At 33.4% G+C, this 23,572-nt stretch overlaps 1 protein-coding gene and 1 pseudogene across 1 annotated transcript; one reads left to right on the plus strand and one right to left on the minus strand.

Moving 5' to 3' along the window:
- The first annotated feature begins 267 nt into the window (after window positions 1-267).
- Window positions 268-5,796, plus strand: LOC125491828 (uncharacterized; annotated as a pseudogene).
- A 9,382-nt stretch (window positions 5,797-15,178) lies between these two features.
- Window positions 15,179-18,315, minus strand: LOC104898865 (hypothetical protein). Its single transcript, XM_010685995.4, has 2 exons — window positions 17,992-18,315; window positions 15,179-15,584 (listed from the first exon to the last, which is right to left on the minus strand). The coding sequence occupies exons 1-2, from the start codon at window positions 18,197-18,199 to the stop codon at window positions 15,445-15,447; spliced, it is 348 nt and encodes a 115-aa protein (XP_010684297.1). The 5' UTR covers window positions 18,200-18,315; the 3' UTR covers window positions 15,179-15,444.
- Window positions 18,316-23,572: the final 5,257 nt, after the last annotated feature.

The raw sequence follows: 23,572 nt of genomic DNA on the forward strand, positions 1-23,572 counted from the left end.
CTAATATTGATGATGATGAGGATGATGAAGAATGTGATGAGGTGGAAGAAGAAGAGCTCGAAATTGAAGTTGAGAAGGAAAAAGAAAAGGAACAAAAGAAAACAGAAAAAATAGAAAAAGAAAAAGAGAAGAAAAATGAAAAAGAAAAACAAAAAGCAAAAGAGAAGGGGAAGAAGGTGGTTGAAAAGATGGTGAAACCGGTTGTGAGAGTAACTCGAACTACTCAAAGAGTTCGAAACTTGAAAGTGTTAAACTCTCCTTCGCATGATGAGGAAGAAATTTAATGATGATGAAGTGAGTGTGATTACAAAGGAAGCATATGATGCTTGTATTCCTCCTTCAAGGGAACAGTCTCCTGTTCCTATGGATACCATACCTCCTTCTACTTCATCTCCACCAAAATCTGCCTCTCGATCTCCTATTGCACCACAAAATACTCCCATCCCTCCTTCTACCAAATTACCTTTATCTTCTGTTCCCAAAGATAAGAAACTAGCTGTTGTTCCCATCTCAGAGGAACAACTGGCTGTTCCTAATCTTAAGGAACAATCTGCCGCCCCAAATCCTCCTCAAACTGCTCCCTCTTCATCCCAAAACCCTACCATTGGTGCTACCTATACCCTAGCTCATGCTAAGAGGTTGGATTACTTGTTTTCTTTGGTAATGGGTCATTCGGAAGCTATGATGGAGTTTGCAACTAAGCTAAGAAGTGAACGGGTTAGTGCAAGGGGTGATGAGCAAATTTGACAAGGCTTTGGAAGGTCAAAAGGTGATCATGGAACAACTTGGTGAAATGACCACATCTCTCCAAATGATGAACTCGAGATTGATGAAGTTGGAGGGTGATGTGCTCAAGCTTGATCAAACCATTGCCGGAAATCATAAGGAGGTGATGACTAAGTTAGATGATGTGGTGGAAGAAATTATCGAGCAACATTTCTCTCCTAAACCTTAAGCTCTATTCTTAGTTTAGTTTTTTTTGGGAACATAACTTCTTTTTTTTTTGTCTTTTCTATCTTTCTTTCTTAAGCATGCTACAATGGAACTATGTTTAATCTTTTTGCATGTGTGCGTCTCTTGAATGGCTAATATTCTTGGATTGCGGTTTTGAGAGTTGAATGCTTTATTTACTTATATTAACCAAATTGTTTCTCACAAGTTTAGTGGTGTGATGTGTTTAGTAGATAATTTCATCTTTTTGAAATCGTGGACTAATGTTTTTGAAGATGCCAAAGGGGGGAAGAGAAAGGCAATCAGAGTAAATTTTTTTTAGTCATGGTTTATGTTCTCATGTTTCCTTACAAAAATAAAATAACGAGTCTATGATAATTGATTTAACTTAGTTACATACTTCGTTAAAAGAGTTTTATATGACTTATGTGCATTACATATTATTATATTATATGCCTTTTGTTACCATCTTCAAAAAGGGGGAAATTGTTGACCCTTAAGTTTTGAAGATGACTTAACCACAAAAGACATAGTGTATTTTATTTATAGTGTTGCTAGGTAATTCATTCTCGAGCAAAGAGAATACTTGATTGAAGATTAAAACGAGAATTAATCAAAGATCGAAGTGAAGATGTTCGAGTGATGAAGTATCAAGCATGGAATGAAGATTAGAATACATTAGGGTGTATTTATTATCTCCATGTTAAGGTTAAGTGAAAGCTCAATTAAGTTCGTGGTAAATTCTCAAAGGAACTTGGTTATTCCCATGACAGGAACAGAACTGGCACTGTTAGGATCAAGGTTAGGGAACAAGACTTAGAACTGGTTTAGGAACACCTAAATAACTCAAAAGTAATGCGCCTAACTCTAGGTGTGCGCCTAATATGTTAGTTAGAGTTTTTAGGGTTGTTATACTTAAGATCCACTATTTCAGGGAATTTGGTTTTAGTTTGTCAGGAAAAGTTTTTAAAATGATTTTCGGATTTTATGTAGAAAAATATCTAACCGTTATCTTTTATATTTTATTTAAAAGATTTTGTTTTCAAAATAAAATATCTTTCCGGTTTTTAAAAAGATTTTCGTTTGAAATATAAAACTGATTTTCGTTTTTAATCAAGTTATTTTTAAATGATATTTTCCTAAAATCTAGCTAAAGTAAATATTTTATTTACTCCCTAAAAATATGTTTACACGCCTAAAACTACTGCTACACGTTTTGTAGTTAGTGGATTAAATGGCTTGTTTAATTATCTCCCAAGTTTTAATTAATTTAAATAAGTTTAATTATTCCTCAAGTTTGTAAAACCACGTAATACATTACTGCTTCTCTTATTTAGTTAAGTAGTCGGTTAGTGGGTTAATTACTTATCAAGGAATATTTAATTTAAATTGCCTAATTAATTAAAGTCATGGAGATCATGGGATAGTGGATTAATTAGTGGATAAAAATTGTCATGTCTTAATTGTCTATAAATAGGAGCCTAAAACCTTAGAACAATTTGTGTCTGACTTAGCTAATTTGTCTTAGTTATCGAAAAGAGTCAGTGCCTTTCCTAAAGAGAATTCATACTTACATATTGTATTTTTGAGAAAAGGGTTTGAGTGAACTCTTGTAAGTGTGAGAAGTTTTGAGTGAAGCAAGAGAAAGAGAAGAGAAGAAAGGAACTTCTAGTGAAGTTTGAGAGGAACGACAGTTGTGGGAACTGTCGTTGGGAACTTGAGACTTAAGTTGTGAATCGAGAGAAAAATAATAGGTTTGTAAACTAAGTTGTTTTGGCCTATTATAGTGGAAAGTTGTGTTAAAATACCTTGTGGTCTGGTTGTTTCTTCCTACAAGCCTAGGAATTTTTCCTCGCTAAAATCTCTCGTGTTCCATTTTGTTCCCAAGTTTACTTTTAATTCCGCAAAAGGTATAGCTTATTCTCTCACTATAATTCACCCCCCCCCCCTCTTATAGTGCTCATATTGTACATCAGCTGCCTAGCTGCTAATAACTATTCTGCTACAGTAACAGTGCTACTGCCTTCGCATAATTGCGTTGTTGCCTTCTGTTGGACAGCAGGGAAGCTCTTGATAACTCAATATTTTTGTTTTTCTCAATCGCAAATTATATGATTTGTTTCGTGATTGTTGTAGAAATTTTTTACTTATGTGACCGAAAACTAGAAAATTTGATTCTGGATTTGAAAAACGCAAAAAGAAAAAAGAATTGAAGAATTGACTCGTTCGCAAAGAGGAGCTCTTGATAAGTTTGTGGTTAAAGATGTTCATGTTCATGTTTCTCATGAAAATCAAAATTCTGATGTTAAAGTTGATTGCAATAATGTGAATTTGAATGAAAATTTGAATGAGAATGCTTATAATGTTGATTGTGATGGTGGAAATTTGAATGATAATTGTGATAATGTTGATGGTAATGGTGTGAATTTGAATGATAATTATGATAATGTTGATGGTAATGGTGTGAATTTGAATGATAATTGTGATAATGTTGTTGGTAATGGTAATGGTAATGGTGTGAATGTTACTCTAAGTGAAAACTTGAATGATCATCGAGAAAATGTTGATTGTGATGATACTAATATAAATGAAAATGATGGTGATGGTGATGGTGATGATGATAATGTTAATTATACACTTGATATATATGATCCTAGAAATTGGGATGGTCTTGATGCCAAAATGATAGAAGTTTTAGCGACTAAGGGCCCTAAAAGAGATATGACTATTGACAAAGGTCCTAAAAAAAATTCTCTAGACGTTTTAATTCTATAAATTACACTATAATTTTGTCGAATGGAGAAAAATGTGATAGAGATTGGCTTGTATATTCCAAAGAACTTGATAAAGTTTTTTGCTTTTGTTGTAAAATTTTAGAAAGGGGCATGGAAGGGGTGTTCAAGCAAGTGAAGGTTTTAATGATTGGACTCATATTAGTATTAGACTCAAAGAGCATGAGATAGGGGTAGAGCATGTTAAAAATATGACTACTTGGTATGAATTGCGATTAAGATTGTCTAAGAATAAACCTATAGATATGACGGCTCAAAAACAATTTGCAAAAGATAAAGAGCATTGGAAAAATGTTTTACTAAGAATAATTTCAATGATTAAATTTCTTGCAAAACATAATCTAGCTTTTCGTGGTAGTAATGAAAGATTGTATGAAAATAGTAATGGAAATTTTTTGGGTTTGGTTGAGATGTTAGCAGAGTTTGACCCAGTTATTCAAGAGCATGTTCATCGTATAACTAACAATAATCTCCATTTTCATTATCTTGGCCATAACATTCAAAATGAGTTGATACGTTTGCTTGCTAATGCAATAAAATCTGAGATCATAAAAAAAATTAAGCATGCCAAGTATTTTTCTATTATTCTAGATTGTACTCCTGATACAAGTCACCAAGAACAAATGACTATGATCTTAATATATGTGGATGTTTCTTCAAGTTCAATAAAAATCGAGGAATCATTTTTGGGTCATTTAACTGTGAATGATACAAGTGGAAAAGGTCTTTTTGGTGTTTTACAAGATGAATTGAAGTCCCTTGATCTTAACATAGATAATATTAGAGGACAAGGCTATGATAATGGTGCTAACATGAAAGGAAAACATCAAGGAGCACAAAAGAGACTTTTGGATATAAACCATAGAGCTTTTTGTACTCCTTGTGGATGTCATAGTCTTAATATAACATTGTGTGACATGGCTAATAGTTGTGGAAAGGCTAGAGATTTTTTTTGGAATTGTTCAACGTATTCACACAATAATTGCGAATTCTACTAAACGATGGAAAATTCTAAAAGATAATGTGACGGGATTGACTCTTAGATCATTGTCATGTACTCGTTGGGAAAGTCGAGTTGAGAGTGTGAAAGTCATTAGATTTCATATTACAGACTTAAGGGAAGCTTTACTTCAAGTTGCTAATTTAACTTGATTCTAAGATAAGAAGTGAGGCTAAATCTTTAGCAATGAATGAACTTAGTCATTTTGAGTTTTTGATGGCATTAGTTATTTGGTATGACATTTTGTCTGCAGTGAACTTGGTTAGTAAGCATTTACAGGAAAAAGACATGTTGATTGATGTTGCTATTAAAAAGGTTAAGGGATTAATTTCTTTTTTTGAGAAATATAGAGAAAGTGGATTTTTTGATGCCATTGATACTGCTAAAAACATAGCTATAGATTTGAACATTGATCTGGTTTTTCCCAAAAGGCGCGAGATTCGAAGGAAAAAACATTTTGATGAGAATTCAAATGATATGGCAGCATTGTCGGAAGAATCATTTAGAGTCAATTACTTCTTATATCTTGTTGATCATGCAATTTCTTCTCTCACTAAAAGCTTTGAACAATACCAACAATACGAAGATTTGTTTGGGTTTTTGTTCACATGGGGGAAGATTTATTCCTTGGATAATAAGACTTTAAAATCTTGTTGTATGAATCTTGACAATGCACTTAAGAGCGGTGAGCAATCTGACATTGATGAAAATGAATTATTTTGGGAGTTGAAATTACTTAAAGAAGTCTTGCCAAATGAAAAAATGGGACCAATTGATGTTTTGAGATTTTTAAGAGATGTTGCTTGTTTTCCTAATGTAATGATTGCTTATAGAATTTTATTGACTATTCCGGTTACCGTTGCCTCTGCAGAAAGGAGCTTTTCCAAGTTAAAGTTGTTGAAATCCTACTTGTGTTCGACAATGTCACAAGATCGACTCAATGGACTAGCGATGATAGCCATCGAGAATGAATTTTTGGAGAAAATTGGTTACGAAGAATTGATTGATGATTTTTCTTCAAAGAATGCTAGAAGGGTTGCAATTTTCAAGTAGAATTTCTATGTAGTAGACTAAGATATGTTGAATTTTGTTTGGAGAAAGAACAAATTTTATTAGTTGTATGAACTTTTACTTTTTCATATTTATATAATGTCGTTTTTATTTACCCTTTGGGGCCTCATTCTTAATTTAGTACAGGGCCCCTAAATTATACGAGACGGCCCTGCCCATGAACATGACCTTTATCATGATGGTCTTTGACTAAGTTATATATCCTGTATGGATTTGCTTTCTCTAACAATAGATAAAAATCAGTGTTATAAAGCTCATGCAAAACCACTTTTAATCTTTGTGTACCATGTTATTAAAACTCAAACCTTGGTTTTTCTCTAGTTGTGCCTGGTATTACTTCAAATAACACAAATTGCAACCTTGTTTTATTGTGTTTGGATGTGAGTTTTGGTTTGATACTATTTGTGTGGCTCCTCATACTACATGTCTTTAATAGCCTATGAACAGTGGTTAGACTGGCCTCCAGTGCTATGGCCAAGGACCTAATTGTTGTCTTTAGCTTCAGAAGGACTCCTCTCAATACTTCATCAATTCACTAGTAGAATAATTGTTTATTGCTGTGGTGGTATTGTTGCGGTTTTACCCATACGCAGCAATATATCACGTTAAAAGAAAAGGTAAAATGTAAAATAACCATATTGCTGCGGTTTTGACCAGAAACCGCAGCAATATGGTTTCAACGGAAAAAAAATTGAAAAAAAAGTTGACTATTTGACCAGATATATTGATGCGATTTTTTAAAAGAACCGCAACAATATATTAAAATAATATTTGAATATATCGTTGCGGTTCTTCTCAAAAATCATAGCAATATATCTGGTCAAATATTAAAATATTATTTTTTAATAATATTTAACCTATTGTTGCGTTTCTTACAAAAAAATAGTAGCAATAGACTTTATGATTTAATAAAACACTGCATTTAGGGTTCTCTCACCTTTTATTTCTCTCTTTCTCGGTCGTTTTCTAACTCATCTCACTCATTTCTCATCCTCTCACTCATCTCTCATCCTCTCATCTCTCATCTCATCGGTCTTCATCTCTAATGCCGATCTTCATTGTTGGTCTTCGTTCCATCACGCACCTCTATCTCATCTCGTTCGCCGGTCTTCATCACCGAAATCGTCTCGCATCTTCAATCGCCGGTCTTCACTCCATCACGCACTCATCTCTCTCACTCCTCCTTCGTGGTCTTTCGCCGCCAACGAAACAAGGTTCACCATCGCATTTCGAAGTCAAGCAACGGTTTGAGTTGAGTTCCAATCTTGTTAGATCGAAGTCAAGTTCGATTGTTGGATGATGAAGGAGGATATTTCCAAAGATCCTCCTTCACATAGTTTAGCCGAACTAATTTTGATGTTTATTTTGGTCGTTTTTGTATTTTTTTTTTATAAAATAAAATAAATAATAGTGTATTCCGCTTTTTTGTTCATAACTTCATATATAGATCTCTTTTTTCCTTCTTTTTTTGTCGCAATTTTTTGATTTGGATAGATCGTTTTTATTGCTTGTACGATTATAACTCATTTTTTTTTTTTGGTTAAGATGATTGTTTTGGATGAAGTAGTTTAAAATTGTTCTTTAGTTAGTTTCATTTTCTCATTCTCTTTTCTGATTTCTTATACTTTATCTTTTGTTTTGTAATTGTTATATTTTCATTATTTATGATTTTATACTCAATATATGAATTCAATGTTTTAAGTTTTTATTGCATTTTAACATCGAAAATAGTATGAAGATTTTAATTTCAAAAAAAAATTATGTCATTTCATCTTTAGTTCGTTTGCAAATTTGGGTGATCATGGATGAGTTAGTTGTCTGGTTTTAATCTTCCAAATTTGATTGCAAAATGCAAAACAAAAAAATTACCTATACCAGGACATATTGCTGCGGTTTTGGATAACAACTGCAACAATAAGTCAAACCTATTGCTGCAGTTCCTAGCCAAAACCGCAACAATAGCTTCGCTTATTGCCGCGGTCAAAAACCGCAGCAATAGGTTAATTACCTATTGTTGTGCCCTTAATGGTTGCGAGGCCAAAACCGCTGCAATAGACCACTTAATGACCGCATCAATAAGCATTTATTCTATTAGTGATTTTGGGTTTTCTCCCACTACTACCATTTTTCCTATTGGCTACATGCACCTTAAGTCCACTTAGTTTCTGTTTCTTAGACCATAATCTAGAAAAAAGTTGTCCTAGTTATTGCATACTTCAATGAGATGGTTTTAACTAATTCCCCAGGAAAAATGAAATTAATAGATGCAGCAACAAAAAAGGTCAATTACAGTCCGACTTCTAACTAGATTTGGCACATTAGGTTCCCTATTAGTATTCACATTTGAGTGATTTTCTTCATCTTCATACCATTTTCAACTTCAAGCTTCTCATCTTTAATGATCCTATTCATATGTTCTTCCAAGAGAAGCAACTCATCCACACTAACCTCACCAGAGATTCTACCACCTTCCTTTTCGAGTTGGATGAGTTCATCGACATTCGCGACAAATGGTGTAATCCCCCGTAAATTTATGAATTTTATAATAATATATATTAGTATATATATATAGATATATATTTAAATATAATTTAGTTGAAAATTCTAGTAGAATAAATGCTTATTGCTGCGGTTTTATCCATACGCAGCAATATATCACGTAAAAAGAAACCTAAAATATAAAATAAAGATATTGCTGCGGTTTTTACCTAAAATCGCATCAATATGGTATCAACGGAATTTTTTTTGAAAAAAAAATGACTATTTGACCGACATATTGCTGCAGTTTTTGTAAAGAATCGCAGCAATATATTAAAATAAAATTAAAAAATAATATTTTAATATATTGCTGCGGTTCTTATGAGAAACCGCAGCAATATCATTTTAAAAAAATTATAAAACACAACAATTAGGGTTTTTTATTTCTCCCTCTCTCAAACTCACGCAGCCTCTCTCAAACTCACGCAGCTCTCTTCTCTCAAACTCTCTTCTCTCTCTCTTCTCTCTCATCTCTCTTCTCTCTTCTTGGATTTCTGGAGGTTGTTCTTCGCGCGTTGTTGTACTGCGCACACCACCTACGACGCGCGCCACACCGTCGGAGATCGCTGTTGCGCCACATCGTCGGAGATAACCGTTGCGCCGCTTCCTTTCTAGAGGTTGTTGTAGTATTCTGATGTCACAACCTCACAAGTCACACCGACGAAGCCGACGCGACCAGATTTTTGTTTCCGACGAAGTTCGACGAAGCCTCCGATGAAGTTCGACGAAGCCTTCTGACGTGTTCCTTCGGTTTTTTTTCGATTTAAGATTTGTTGGTAGATTTCCGACGAAGTCACACCGACGAAGTTCGACGAAGCATCCGACGAGTTCCTTTAGTTGTAGTGTTCTGGAGGTTTTTTTTCATTTTTAAGATTTGTTGGTAGATTTTTTAGATAGATCTGATTTTCTTTTCATTTTTCTCGTCTTTCACCAAGCCGGCGCCATCGCCGTCGACCATACCGGCGTCGTCGTCGCCCGTTGTTGCGGCCAGATCTTTTATTTTTATGTAATTTCGTTTTTCATATACTTCTGTATTTTTTTTAATTAGTCGGCCAGATCTTGCTAAAAAAATTACAGAAGGAAAGCGTATGTAATTTCGTATTTCATTGTTGCGGCCAGATCTTTTAGTACTTCTGTATTTTTTTTAATTCCTCTTTTATTTATGTTATTGCTATGTAATTTTACAGAATCGCTTGTTATAGAATCGTTGTTGTTGCTATGTAACAGAAATTCTATGTTAGTTTATATAATTTTATAGTTTGTTTTTTCATATTTTAGTTATTTTTTTGGATTATAAGTTATCTACTCATTTGTTGTTGAGTATAAGATGTTATTTCATCTTGGATTGATTGCTTAGTTTTAATATTTCAAATTTGATTACAAAATAAAAAATAAAAAAATTTCTTTTGCTGTACTATGACCTGTTGCTGCAGTTTTTGACCAAAACCGCAGCAATATATCTATTTTTTATTATTAAATACAGCATATTGCTGCGGTTTTCCACAGAAACCGCAGCAATATGCTTTATAAATCTGATAAAAAATAAGTATAGTGCTGCAGTTTTCTTCAGAAACCGCAGCAATATGTTCAAATATTGATGCGGTTTAAAACCGCAGCAATATAATTATTACCTATTGCTGCCCCCGTAATTGTTGCGCGCCCAAAACCGCAGCAATAGGCCACTTTTTGATCGCAGCAATAAGCATTTATTCTACTAGTGAAATAATTATTTTTTTATTTTAAAAGTTGACTATTTTGAAAGTCAAAGGAATATTTTAAGGATTTAAAGAAGTTAAAATATTTTGTTAGGGCATGCTTTGAAGAATATTTAAAATACTATATTTGGATTTGAAAAAGGAGTTTGAATGGGATTGAGGAATTCAAATACTAATTGGACTACGAAAAGGACTTCTAGTGATGTTAGGAGTTTTAAATCATAAATCATATTCACCATTTGACTCTATTTAAAACTCAATTTTCCTTTTTCTAAGACCAAAGGGGAAACATACCTATAAATACATTATACCCAAATTTTACCCACACATGAACTTTCTCTCTCCTCCCTCTCACCAACCGGCGCCTAGTCTTTCTCTCTCTTTCACGATTTTTCTTCTCTCTTCCTTTCTTCTCTTTCAAGAAACAATTTCTTCCTCAACAAGAAATCCTCCTCCACTTCACACCATCATCGCCGACCACCACCGTGATTCCCGCTACTGCTGCCACGCTACAGTCGGAACCCTTTTTGTCCTCTTCCTTCTTGTGTTGGTTTGATTACTTTTCTTCCTCCTCAAGTTTTATTTAAAGATTATGTTTTTATGATTTATTGTAGTATTAATTATGTTTAGAAACTTTAAATTACTGTTTTATTGGTTAATCTATGATTATATAATTTATGTATTGAAAAATAAAAATTCAGATTTAATTATTATGTTTAAATTGGATCTTAATTATTAAAGCATGGATTTTTAGGGTGTGAAAGATTGGAAAATCATAGTAGTATGTTATAAACTATGAAATTGATTATACTTATGAGTTTATGTATGTTTAAAGGGAGTTTTAATAAATTATATGTTGCTGGAATTTTAAAAAGTTTGTTATTAATGAAATTTTATGGATTTTAATGACTAGTATAGTAGTACAATGCTTGGGGATACTAGTGATTGAAGTTTTAATGATGAAAACAACTTTTAAATATTTTTTAAGGAGATTTCTAGTATTTGGAGTATTAATTATAAATTTATTGGTTGTTTTGGGCGGAAGTTCTCTCTAAGAGACTTCTGAAGTTGTTAAAGTGGCATATCAATTTGTCTACACAAGGTACTTATATGCCTATGTGTTGTTTGATGTAGTATCATGATTTAGGAAGGAAAGTTATGTAGTATCATGTATAGAAACTTTGTGAGTTCATATATGATTGATATTATGTTGGATTTACATGTTTTATGCATGTGTGCGAACATGTTAACTATGAGATTTATATCATGTTTGTATGGAAGATTGATGCAAGCATGTTGCTTGAGAAATTTATTTTATTAATTCACATGTGGGAATTAATATATTTATTGGTTTGAATCATGATTGAATCATGTGTTCCCTTTTATTATTATTTCACTACTCTATGAGGACCGAGAGCCTTATTTGGCGAGTTAATATTTTATATCTTTGAAAGGTAAGTTGGTTGTTGGCTAGGTTCAACAAATAAGAAAGATTGGATTAAAAAAGAAAATAATCTTGGGTTGTAAGTTTTATGATCACTGATTTAATCCTAAGATAAAAATAAAGTTGTGAATGTTTGATTATATATTATCTGTGTTGCTTGTGTCATAACAAATAATAATTGGTAAATCATGTAAAGTGAAACTTGGATAGTAATAAACTTTAGACTGGTGCACGACTGAAGTTGGACAATCAAGATTTGGGGTATATGGTTAGCTGGCCATGGCTTTTTCTGGGTCCAGATTGATCACCGTTCCTATAATAATTTAAAAGGTTTCTCGATATCATAGATCATGGGAATACGGAGTCGCGCCCGTATTTCGTCTTCCAAAGGGAAGGCTGGTTTTTTGTTAGACAACTCAGTCCAATGACTATTCCATTAAAGTAATAAAACTGTTGTTAAAGTTTAGTTCAATAAAAGTTATCTGCAGATTGTTTTTTTGTTATTTATTCTTGTTTAATATTTATTAGTATCATGTTAGGAATGTTTCTTTATTACTATGTAGTACTCGGTTTTGCTGACTACGTGTTTTATTTGTATGTGTTGGTCATGGTTTTGCCTTATTGATCCTGTGATGATCCATTCTTGGTGAGCAAATTCTCTAGTGCATTGTCATCTACAGTGTGCAGATGATGCATCATGGGGGTTCGGGATGGAGAGCTTGTGTAACATATTGATTTATTTATTGTTCTACGGATAATACATTTATATTTAAGTTTGGTGTGAAGTTAACGTTACCATTGCTGTTTGGTTTTAAAGTTAATTTTGTCATTTATTAAATTTCAATTATATAGTTAGTTATATGTTTTCCGCTGCAAAACTCTGAATAAGTCGATACGTTATCACACGGGCGATAATGCTTTGATGATTCTCTAGTTTTATATTTGAAAAGTATATTTGAAAAAGAGAGAATTATCGGGGTGTTACAAATGATTCTTAACCCCTGATACTAAAAACAAGGCATCAAATTGTTCATCCAACTATACTGAAAGTGATATGTAGTGTGTGTGCAAGTGGAATATGTCTGTAATTTTTTTTAGGTGTTGTGTGAATATATCTGCAAGTAAGAATTTGAACTGAGAGAAAATATGTTTATGTGTGTGTGTGCAAGTGTTAGTGATTCAGATATAATGGGGAAAGTAAACCCCCTTCTCTTTATAAATAATAGCTACCAAAATTTTGGAGCCAAAACAACTAAGCATGTGAAAATCTGATATTTTGAGTCAAAATTATTAAATAAAGTAAATTTTTGAATTTTTGAGGCAAAATCTGAATAAGCTAACGAACATTAATAAAGTACAATTTTTTCATGTCTCCTTTATTTAAATGAACCCGACTTCATTAAAGTTGTGGAGACAATTTGCTTTTTGACAATTTTTTGTTCATGTCTCCTTTCTTTCTCCACACGCGTTAATTTTACCCAACTTTTTTTATGTTCCACCTAATTTGTGAAGAAGGAATCATTTACCAAGTGAAAAAAAACTAGCAAGTTAAGTTGGTATCCGAAACTCATGGGCACTACTTCCAAAACAAATTTATAATTCTTCAGTCTCAGTTGACCATAAAAAATCTATTCTATTTTTACTACCAATTCTTTTTTTTACACCGGATGAAAAACAAAACTAAAACATAGTTGTAGTAAAAGAAGTCATCATTGCAAGACACTTCTTGGTTATCATATCTGCATCTGCAACATTGTTACGAGGTACTTTAGTAATGCAACACCATGTGAACGCATTAGCTAGAGTCCTGGTCTTTTCAAAGGTCCAAATGGGTTCTATCTGCGAGCGAAGATGATTTTGGAAGACTTTAACGAGAATTGTAGAGTCGGTGAAGAGGTTGATATGTTGAATTTGGTTTTGTTGAGCCCAATATAAGGCCTGAAGACAAGCCAAAGCCTCAGCGTAATGCCGAAATGGTTGACCCATAAGTCCTTCGTCATTAGTTCATTGAGTAACAGAATTATTAGAATTCCATAGGCACTAACCTAAACACATATTTGTAGTCTTAGGATCCCAAGCACCATCTACCAAAATAATACGACTATGAGTGCCATATCTTTCTTTTCCTAGATTTACCACACAAAACCCGGGTGGAATACTATCGTTGTTTTCAGGAGGTGAATGGAGGAAACTGAGGCCCGAGAGATGTTGTTGGGCGGACTATTTCAGATGAAATGAGAGGAAATGAGTAAATCTTTGTTGTAATGTTATAGGGATCATCTGACCATCCCTAAAAACATGATCATTTCCATGTAGCCAAAGAGACCATAGTGAAAATAATGAACTTGATGAGACGCTCACTATTAAGCGCATCCTCTCTTCGAAAGAGCATGATATGTGTAATGATCCACTCTGTCTGAGATGAGGGATCATATCGGGTTGGAGGGAGCAAAAATGGATTCTAACTCCAACACACAGTAGCCTGATTACAATTTCGGAAAATATGGTTTTGATCTTTAAAGTAAGGTGACATTGATAACAGTTAGGATCAAGACTCAAACCTTTTGCAAGTAAGTTGGTCGAGTAGGTAAACGATTTTGAACCATTTTTCATAAGAAAACTTTTCAATTTGGGTGAATAGGAATATACCAAATAATCTTTAAAACATTGCTAAAACTGCTAACCTGCTCCATTGCATTGTTTAGGGACCTGCAAGAGCATGGAATAAGCACTTTTTAAAGTGAAATTACTTGAAGGATGAGCAAACCAATAGAGGAAGTCCTACATTACTCAATGATAGTTTCCATTGCTAGAACTGATTGTGCATCTTGAAAAGAAAAGAAATGGTGTACCATATCTTGCTTCCAGGTATGAGTGCAAAGATTTATAAGATGGAGCACTTTTAGCCTTCGGGCTTGGCTTAAAGTTATTGAAGAATTAGCCTTTTGAATACCATTCTCAACCCAACGCTTTGAGAAAGCATAAACATTGCGACCATTTTTAGTCTTCCACATGCAATCTTTAATAAGACTTTGCTCAGCATTTCATAGGCCTTGCATACCCCAAGAAGAAAGAACTCTACTAGTTGGTATTTCCGGGTTTCTTGTTGTAGAATTCTTTGAAAAATACTTTAAAAAGTAAAAAGGATTTGTATACATGGCTCCACTCATTACATGAGAAGGCAAGTATTTGGAGTTTTAGTATAAGCATGAATCCCTCCTCCCAACCCCTTAGGTAAAGTAGTAATCTTTATTTTGATTCAAAGGGATCCCTTTTTTCCCTCTCCTATACCAAAGAAAGAAGTTGATAATGAAAATCAATATTTGAAAGAATTCCCTTACGGATAGCGAGACAGGCCATAATATTGAAAGTCATAGCCACAAGAATGGAATTTATGAAAATAACTTTCAGAGAACAAGGCAAAAGAGTTCCAATACTTGCCTTTTCTTGCTACTTCATAAACAAGGAAGCCAAAATGGATTGTTTTCTTATGTATTATATCAATTGGAACCCCTAGCTGTGTACCAAAATTGTCAATAACATTTGAAAACTAGTTGAATAACCAATCCCACTCACCACTAGCTACCAAGCAATGTTTGGTTTCGTGGTAAGATATGCAACTCTTAAGGATTTGGTAGAACGTATAACGCCATTCAGCCAGCTTCAATCATCTTAAAGACCTCAAAATTTTCAATCACATAACCACTTTTACAATCATAAGCTTTTCTACGGCCATCATCCCTAAAAAACCAATTTGTAAGTGACATTTAAAAAGATAAGACAAATTACTAGGAACACAAATCGATAAAACTAGCTACAAATGAAAAAGAGAAAAGGGCCATCTTCCACCAGATGCTGTATTTGAACAAATTTAGTCAGCAAGTGATGTAAGCTTTGAAGAGCGAACTTCATCTATTGAAATTGAGATAATTCTTAAATGTGTTTCCTTCTGATCTTGCCGTTGCCACGATTCTTTGCTTTCCCAATCTTCAATTTCTTTTTCAACTTCTTCCCAACTCCACCAACTGGCTTTAAGTGCCCAATTCCTTGACTGCGGTCAGCCATATCAACATCTGAAACAACCAGATTTAAGTGTAAAAACTAAGAACATTATCCAACTAATCAAAAACTTTCTGAAAAAGCATAAAGATTTATAACAGCAGCATCCCTTATCTCCAAAGATCATGGAAACTTAGATGTGCATATTGCCGATTTCGTATTACCAAGATGAGCACACTTCAGGCATGAGTAGCAAGTCAACATGAAATGAATGTCATGTAATATAGGCCATGTAAAAAATACAATGCTATTCTATAATCAGTGAGAGTTCTCAGCAAATGCATTTGCATCAAACAAATGGGTGATTTTATGAAAGCACGAAGATGCAGATAGACTTCCAAAATCAAGCCAACCTCAAATCTAAACTATTGAGTAATTGCAACGATGCCTCCAATGACTGAAGTAAACCCAACTTCAAGAAGAGTCTCTAACTAGTTTACTATAACAGCAGCTATATTTTACAGGACCTGAAGAACAGCATTTATTGTACTTATTCCAAACACCACACAGGTTTACCCTGAGATGCCATGAAATCTCTTTAGGCATAAATGCATAATGTAACATGTAAACAGGAGTGAAAATACAAATTACATAGATGTTGAGTCATTGACATCCTTGCTTTATGAAAGCTTACCATTACATTAAAGTTGTCAAAGACAAATCACATATGAGCATCAAATATGTCACCAATGTTTCTGTTGAGTCTTTCTTATACCCATCATATCCATCTCTGATCTCCCCAAAGGTAATAGATTTGGCAAAGATGAGCTAAGTCAGATAACCCAAAACAAAACCTAATTCAGACTCAAGCAGTACCTACAAGTCAGCAACCCGAGAACCAGGCGCAAAATTAGGTAACCCTATTTAGATCAAACCGCATTGACAAGCCCAAAAAATTCATTTGATTGAACACAACATGACCATGCCCAAATTTGATCCCTCCCAATGCGAACCAAATGGGATGACTGATCACCAAAAATATCTCGAAACAAACAGCATGTGACCTTGATCATCAAATTAATGAAGCCCTCTTTTTTAAAATACTTCTATCATTTCTCTTAGTTCTCACAATTTGCTAACACCCATCCTGATCTCCCCAGTCTCTACACCTACGCGAGGAACATAAGGGTACCAAAGTATTACCAACAACAATGAAGGGGAAATTGCCATCACAGCACTGAGCCAGGTGAAAATGGTACTGGAAAGGAGGTTATGCTCAGAAAATATTCTGCTAGAAGGTACAAGGAGTGTTGGATTTAAAGAGAAAAAGCATGACTAAGACAGAGAAATTAGTACTGATTTTGCAATAAATACAGGGGAGGTAGGAAAACCTTCAGAAAAGTATGGGGTAGTAACCTAGTTGAGAGAATCCAAACCTCTCGAAAGTCTGGAATTGTATTTGACATTTCTCTGGTCATTCAATACAATCTATCCTTGTTGCTAATATCTGTTGTTTCACGATTTTAATTCTGAATATAATTGCTAAGAGGGCTGGTTCTTAGCTTTATATCACATGGATTTAAAGATTATTATCATACCCTTAAGCCCTCAAGTCCTTAACCAACACAGTGTATAATCTCGAGCCATTGAAATTGTAGACGATTCAATCACTAAACTGCTTGCTCTCACACAAGAACAATTAGCAATTACCTACCTCACAACATAACAGCTAAGACAATCATGTAGTTACTTATATATACTAAAAACAAAACAAAATTTTACAATCATGTGCATGTAGCCGCAAGGAAATTCACAGATAAATAAGATGAAGAATTGGCCTACAATTAAACATGGCACGTCCCAAATATCAACCTAATGTCCTCAAACAAGAGCCATACCCCCACTAGATCGCACCAACCACATATTTCACATATAATCTACTCCCTCTGTTTCTTTTTTATCTACCCACTTTCCTTTTTAGTCCGTTTCTTTTTAATCTACACACGATTACTTTTTCTATTTTTGACAACATATCACATCAACTTTCTCATTCTTTTCCACCCATGTCATTCACTTTTTAATATTTTAAAAACTCTTTTTTTTTTCTCAATTTTTAGTTTCTCCCTCCACTTTTCAATTTCTCTCTCATACGTTTATACTTCCTCCTTGATTCTCCATAGAGAGTGAAGTGAGTAAATTAAAATAAAACGGAGGGAGTATTATCTAATATCAACTTAAAGTTCCAGGTATAGAAAGCCACGGAGTTGATTTGTAGACAGAAGTAGGTCACTTCCCATGAAACTGAGAAAGTTAGACCCCTAGGTAAGAAATACAATTGTAAATAACTCCACTATCTATACATCCTAGGAAATATAACTTTCTTGGTATCTCGCTTTCTGTCCACAATACCATCAATGTTATCTAAAGATTCACACAAGATAAGTGAAAATTTTTATACAGTATATTAATTCAAAAACATACCCATGGCGTTGGAGGAAGAGGGAGGTGCAGAGGAAGTGAGATCCATGGAAGTGGTAGTGGTGGTGCGAGTAGGGAGTTTAGGGGCTGCCATAGCGGCTTCTTGTGCGGCGAGCTTGGCAGCATCTTTCTTCTCGTAAAAAGGTTCAACAATTTCTCTTCGGATTGCTCTCAACCTTTTCTCTCTCTTCGACCTCAATGATTTTGCCATTTTTCTCAGAGTTCTGCTGCCGATGATAATTTTTGGGTCGAGTTTCGGCACGCCGCAGAAGATTCAAGAGGGTTAGGGTTTATACTTTGGGGTGTGCTAAATAGAGGACAGACAAATAATCAAATATAATAAAGTTATTAACTTATTCGACCTAAAAGAAACCCATTATATATGGACACTAGAATTCAAATTTTCATAGGAATTGAAAAGTCATACTTCTTCTTCTGTTTCTTTTTAATTGTAACAATTAGTTATTAGGTCCGGGCTATGCCCCGGTTAAGAACAAAAATTATTTATTAATATAATACTTTATGATAATAACAATAAACACAACTTAGCCTAGTAATTAAGACTCTAGTATATGTACTTGAGGTCTTGTGATCAAACACTATTCTACACAATTTCTAAACTTTTTTATTATACATAGATTACATGAACTAAAACTCCCTAGGGGTAGTACTGTAGTGGTCAACACTGCTCTTCAAATGGTATCATGCATACATAATAAATTTTAATAAACATGCAAATTTAAGGATGCAAGGGATATGTTTAATAACATTAATTATGGAAACATGTGTAATCCCCCACAATTTTAAAGGGTTTTCATAAATATATTAAAGTATTTATGTAGTTATATTTAAATCCAAATGAGTTTGGAAAATGATTTGACTTTTAAAAAGGGTTGACTATTTTTAAAAGTCAACTAAAAATATTTTGCATGACTTAATAAAATTGAAAATGTTTTAATTAAGCATGTCTTAATAAAAGCTTTAAGCATTAAAAATATTTATTTAAAAAGAAGTTTAATGGAATCGAAACTCCTAAAAGGATAAAAAGGAAAAGAGTCATATTGATGATTAAAGTCCTAAGTTGATCATCTTTTTAGTCATCAAATAAATTTTAAATCTTATCTCTTTTCCTAAACCAAAAAGGATTAGTCTTTTTGTAAATATCCTAAAACTCAATTATTTTATCCAACCCAATTATTTTCTTCAAAAATCACGTCCTTCATACTTCTCCCTCACTCGACATTTTCTCTCTCCTCTTTCCACGTGACTTTTCTTTTCTCTCTTCACTCGTTTTTTCTCTCACCCGAATCTGATTGGCCATATTTCTCATAGTTCCGTTTATTTTTAGCCAAAACTTCCTTCTTGAAAGTTGTAGATCTCGAAAAGTTATTGAAGTTAGGCTCAAGAATCGCTCAATTCCGATTCTTATTCTATTAGTTATGGCCTCTGCAAGTTTCGCAATTCTGCTGCCATATTTCCCTTGCGATTTCGGTATGTTACTCTTTTTCTTCCTTTTTCTTTTGATTCTTTTCCTTATTTTCTTATATATTGACTTCATATATATTATATATTGAATATTAATATTTTCGATTTGTTATTATTTTTAGATTGAAGTTTTAATCATTAAAGCATGGATTTTTAGATTTAAATTACTATAAAACCATAGTAGCATATTAGATACTATGAGATTGATTTAGATTATGATTTTAAACATGTTTATATACGTTTAAAGAAGGTTTTATGATTTTAAAAGTTGCTGGAATTTTAGAAAGAGTTTTATTAATGGAGTTTTAAGATTTTTAATTACTAGTATGGTAGTACTATGCTAGGAATTAAAAGTTATTGAAGTTTTGATATTAAAATAAGCTTTTGAATATATTTAAAGGGGTTTTTAAATATTTTAAAGTTGCTGTATTTTTAATTAAGAGTATTGATTTTAGTTTATATTAATTTTTAGGCGGAGAATCTTTCGTAGGAGACTTTTAACGTTTTAAAAGTGGCCTACAAGCTAGTATATAAAGGTACGTACATAGTCTACGTGCTATATTGGTTAGAAACATGCCTTAGGGATGTTTTTATTTATTAGTATCATGTATAGGACCTTGTTGTTCGTATATATGAGTTACGAATTTGTTTTACATGATATTTTGCCTATGTGCTACATGTAAACTAGAAGCAATTATGAATATGTATGTTTGTATGGAAGTTTGATGCAAACAAATAAGTTCAGTTTTTGGTATTAATTCGTGAGTGAATTAATGTAAGTAAGTTGGAATCATGTGTTACATAGATTCTTTGAGATTAATTATTTATCTTATAAGAACCGTGGATCTTATTTGGTAAATATGAGTTATACCTATATAAAGGTACAGTTTACTGTTGGCTAGGTTCAACAGGCAAGTTAGTAAAGAATAAAAGAAGTTAAAGGAGTCTTGAATGATAAGTTGTGAACACTTGTTGATTCTAAGATTAAAAAGGAGTTTGTGATGTTTATGTGATTGTTAGTTGTGAGTGTTATGTGCGTGGTTGGTGTCAACACAAGTATAAAATGAATGCAACGTAAAGTGAAACGAGATAGTTATAGACTTTAGACTGGTGCACGTCTAGAGTTGGACACTAAGGGTTGGAGTACATGGTGGTAGCCCATGGCTTTCCTGGGATTGGATTGATCACCTTTCCCCTTTAGCTCAAAGGTTCCTCGATATCGCAGGTCAATTGGAATATGTGGTAGCTCCCATATCTCCTACTTCAGTATAGACAACTCGTCCCATAACTGTTCCATAAAAAGAAGAAATAAAAGTTTAGAGTCTAGTTCAGTAAGAGTCGTCTGTAGATGGTATATATTTATTATTATCTATTCCTGCAAGTTATATTTTATGTAGTATCATGTTTAGGGTTATGTATGTCTGATATGTAGTACTCAGCTTTGCTGATTACGTGCTTGTCTGTGTTTGTGATCATGGCTTTGCCTATTGATCCTGTGGTGATCCTTCGGGGGAGCAGAGTCAAGACAGCATTGACATTACAGGTTCGAAGATGCATACCATTGGGGAATCTGGAATGGAGAGGCTTTTGTGACATTAGTATTATTTAAGTTGTTTCTAGGAGTTTATATTTTCAGACAATAGTCTAAGTTGTTGTGTTTAGTTTTGACATTGTCTTTTGGTTTCATAAGTTTTAATAAAGTTGTTTTTAATAAGTTTTCCGCTGCAACATTCTGAGTAAGCCGAAACGTTATCACACGGGCGATAATGCCTGGGTAATTCTCTAGATTCGTTATAAACTAGAAAGAGAGAATTATCGGGGTGTTACAACATGGATCACTAAGATAATGTTAGATGAGATGGTGATTCTTTGGAAACCCTTACATAAGGTCAGGGGTTCGAGCCCAAGCTTCAGCATATTTATTTTTTAAATAATGACCACTTTTCCACTATTTACACCTATTACTTTGACTAAGATTTGACATTTGTACATAATAAAATGCGATTTTGTTACATTCGTCCCGTACCCACTTTTATAATATGTAAGTACTAGAATTTTTTGCACGCGATGCGTGCTTAAATTTTTTTTCGAAACAGAAACTCGATTTTCTTCGGCATAAAAGTCAAAATTTGAACATTAGACATACGAAGTATAATTGTTTTTAGTTGCAAAATTTGATTGATTTAGTTTATGTCACTTAAGTCTCTCACCATTCTTTTTGTATTTTTTTTTTACTTTTCAAAGTTAAATTCTATGAACACAATAGAAATTTCATTGAATTTATTTATGATTTCTAATATTATAATTTTTAGTTGATTTATGAATTAAGTACGTCAATTTTTTCATAGGTTGTAGTTTGTAAGTGAATTTTTAAGTTTTTGTAAAGTTTACTCATTTTAGTGATTTGTATAACGTAAATTATGCAATTTTATGATTTTAGTTCACTTGTGAGTGATTGTTATAATTATATTTTTTTATATTTTTGTTTGAAGCCCCCTTTGATTTGTAAGTGAATTTGTAGAATGGGAAGGGGGTAACATAATCTCTTCATTCGGGGACACCATAGCTCCCCCTTCCCTTATATAATAGAGATACGTTGTACTTTAATTCTTGAATGATATTTTACACAAACCTTTTTACCTTGATAATTAATCGCTATTATATAATAGAAAAAGATATGTCCAAATATATGTAAAAGTTTCATTATATATAGGAAACACTATAAAAAAGTAAATAATTTTTTTGCTTGTCTAACTTCTAAATTCTGGTTTCATTACAAATACACCTCTATTTTTTATCATGACCCACCATTGATTGTGAATGGTTCTTGAGAATAGTGATTTGTAAGTAAATTTTTGCAAATGTTTTTGTATATATTGACATTTTAGGTTATTAGTTTTAGTTTGTATGTTAATTTTAAGTTTTAAATAGTTTCCTGATTATTTGAGTGATTTGCGTGATTTTTATAACGTGATTTTCTCAATTGTATGAGTGATTTGTAAAGTTTCTTCTTACTTTTAAGTGATTTGTGAGTGAGTGTTGTAAATTAATTTTCGGTAGTTTTCTTTGAGTGCCGATTTTGATTTTGACATTTCTTTTGTAATTTAGAAAGGGAAGGGGGGCGAAATAGGCATTTCAAAAGAGGACACCATTGCTCCCCCTTTCCCTTATATAATAAAGATAGATATACATGGTCAAAGTAATGTCTCGTTGTGCGTGAAAGTCTAATTGTTGTATTTAAAAAGACTTTGCAATTAAAGTAAGCTTCTTGGCTAGGGTTTTTGGTTTTTTTGCAGACTTTGCAATTTTTGGGTTTTTAAGGGACCCAATTTCATCATTTTGTGCGGCGGTGTGGTCTTCTTCGATTATCTCAAATACAATGTTGATGATTGTTATTGTCTTGTGGAAATTAACGTTTGTTTGGTCTCCTACCTTCAAAGACCTCAGGAGGGGTGGCTTGGGTTAACAACACCAATTCAGCCTCTAAGATGCCTTTCCACGGAATTTTTTGTTATGCTCCCTCGACCTTATCTACTAAAGCTATGGCATGCCTCATAACATTGACTTGGGCGAAGGATGCAGGAACTATGCATATCTGTATAATCACTGACTCCTTTGCATTAGTTCAACTTATGAGTTCGGAGGACACATGTGATATCACCATCAAGTGGACGCTTGATCGAATCAGGACTTTAGGCAAATGCTTTACTACTTGTCAAGTTCTTCAGGGCTCACGTACACAGGTAACAGGGGCTACTCAACTCGCATGATGGTGTCGACGGAATAAAATAGGCTCTTTTTAATGTATTTATGTTTTCCTAGCTTTCTTTCCTTTCCTTTTTTAGTGTACATTTCTTTGATGTCAATACCTTCAAAGACCTCAGGTGTTTCATGTCTGGAAAGAAATTAATTTGTGCTTTCTTCTCCTTGTCAGAACTCAAGCAAGCCAAGGTAGTCAGACTATCTATTAAGCTCAAGGTATTTTCTTTTCTAGTTCCAATCACTTTTGTAATTGAAAGATGTTTATCTAAAGTATCCAAATTAATCAGAAGTTCTAAAGTCTTAATCTGGGTTTTAATCTGCTATACAGGAAAAATTT

This window comes from Beta vulgaris, chromosome 7, assembly GCF_026745355.1.
Source record: "Beta vulgaris subsp. vulgaris cultivar EL10 chromosome 7, EL10.2, whole genome shotgun sequence".
NCBI lineage: Eukaryota > Viridiplantae > Streptophyta > Magnoliopsida > Caryophyllales > Amaranthaceae > Beta > Beta vulgaris.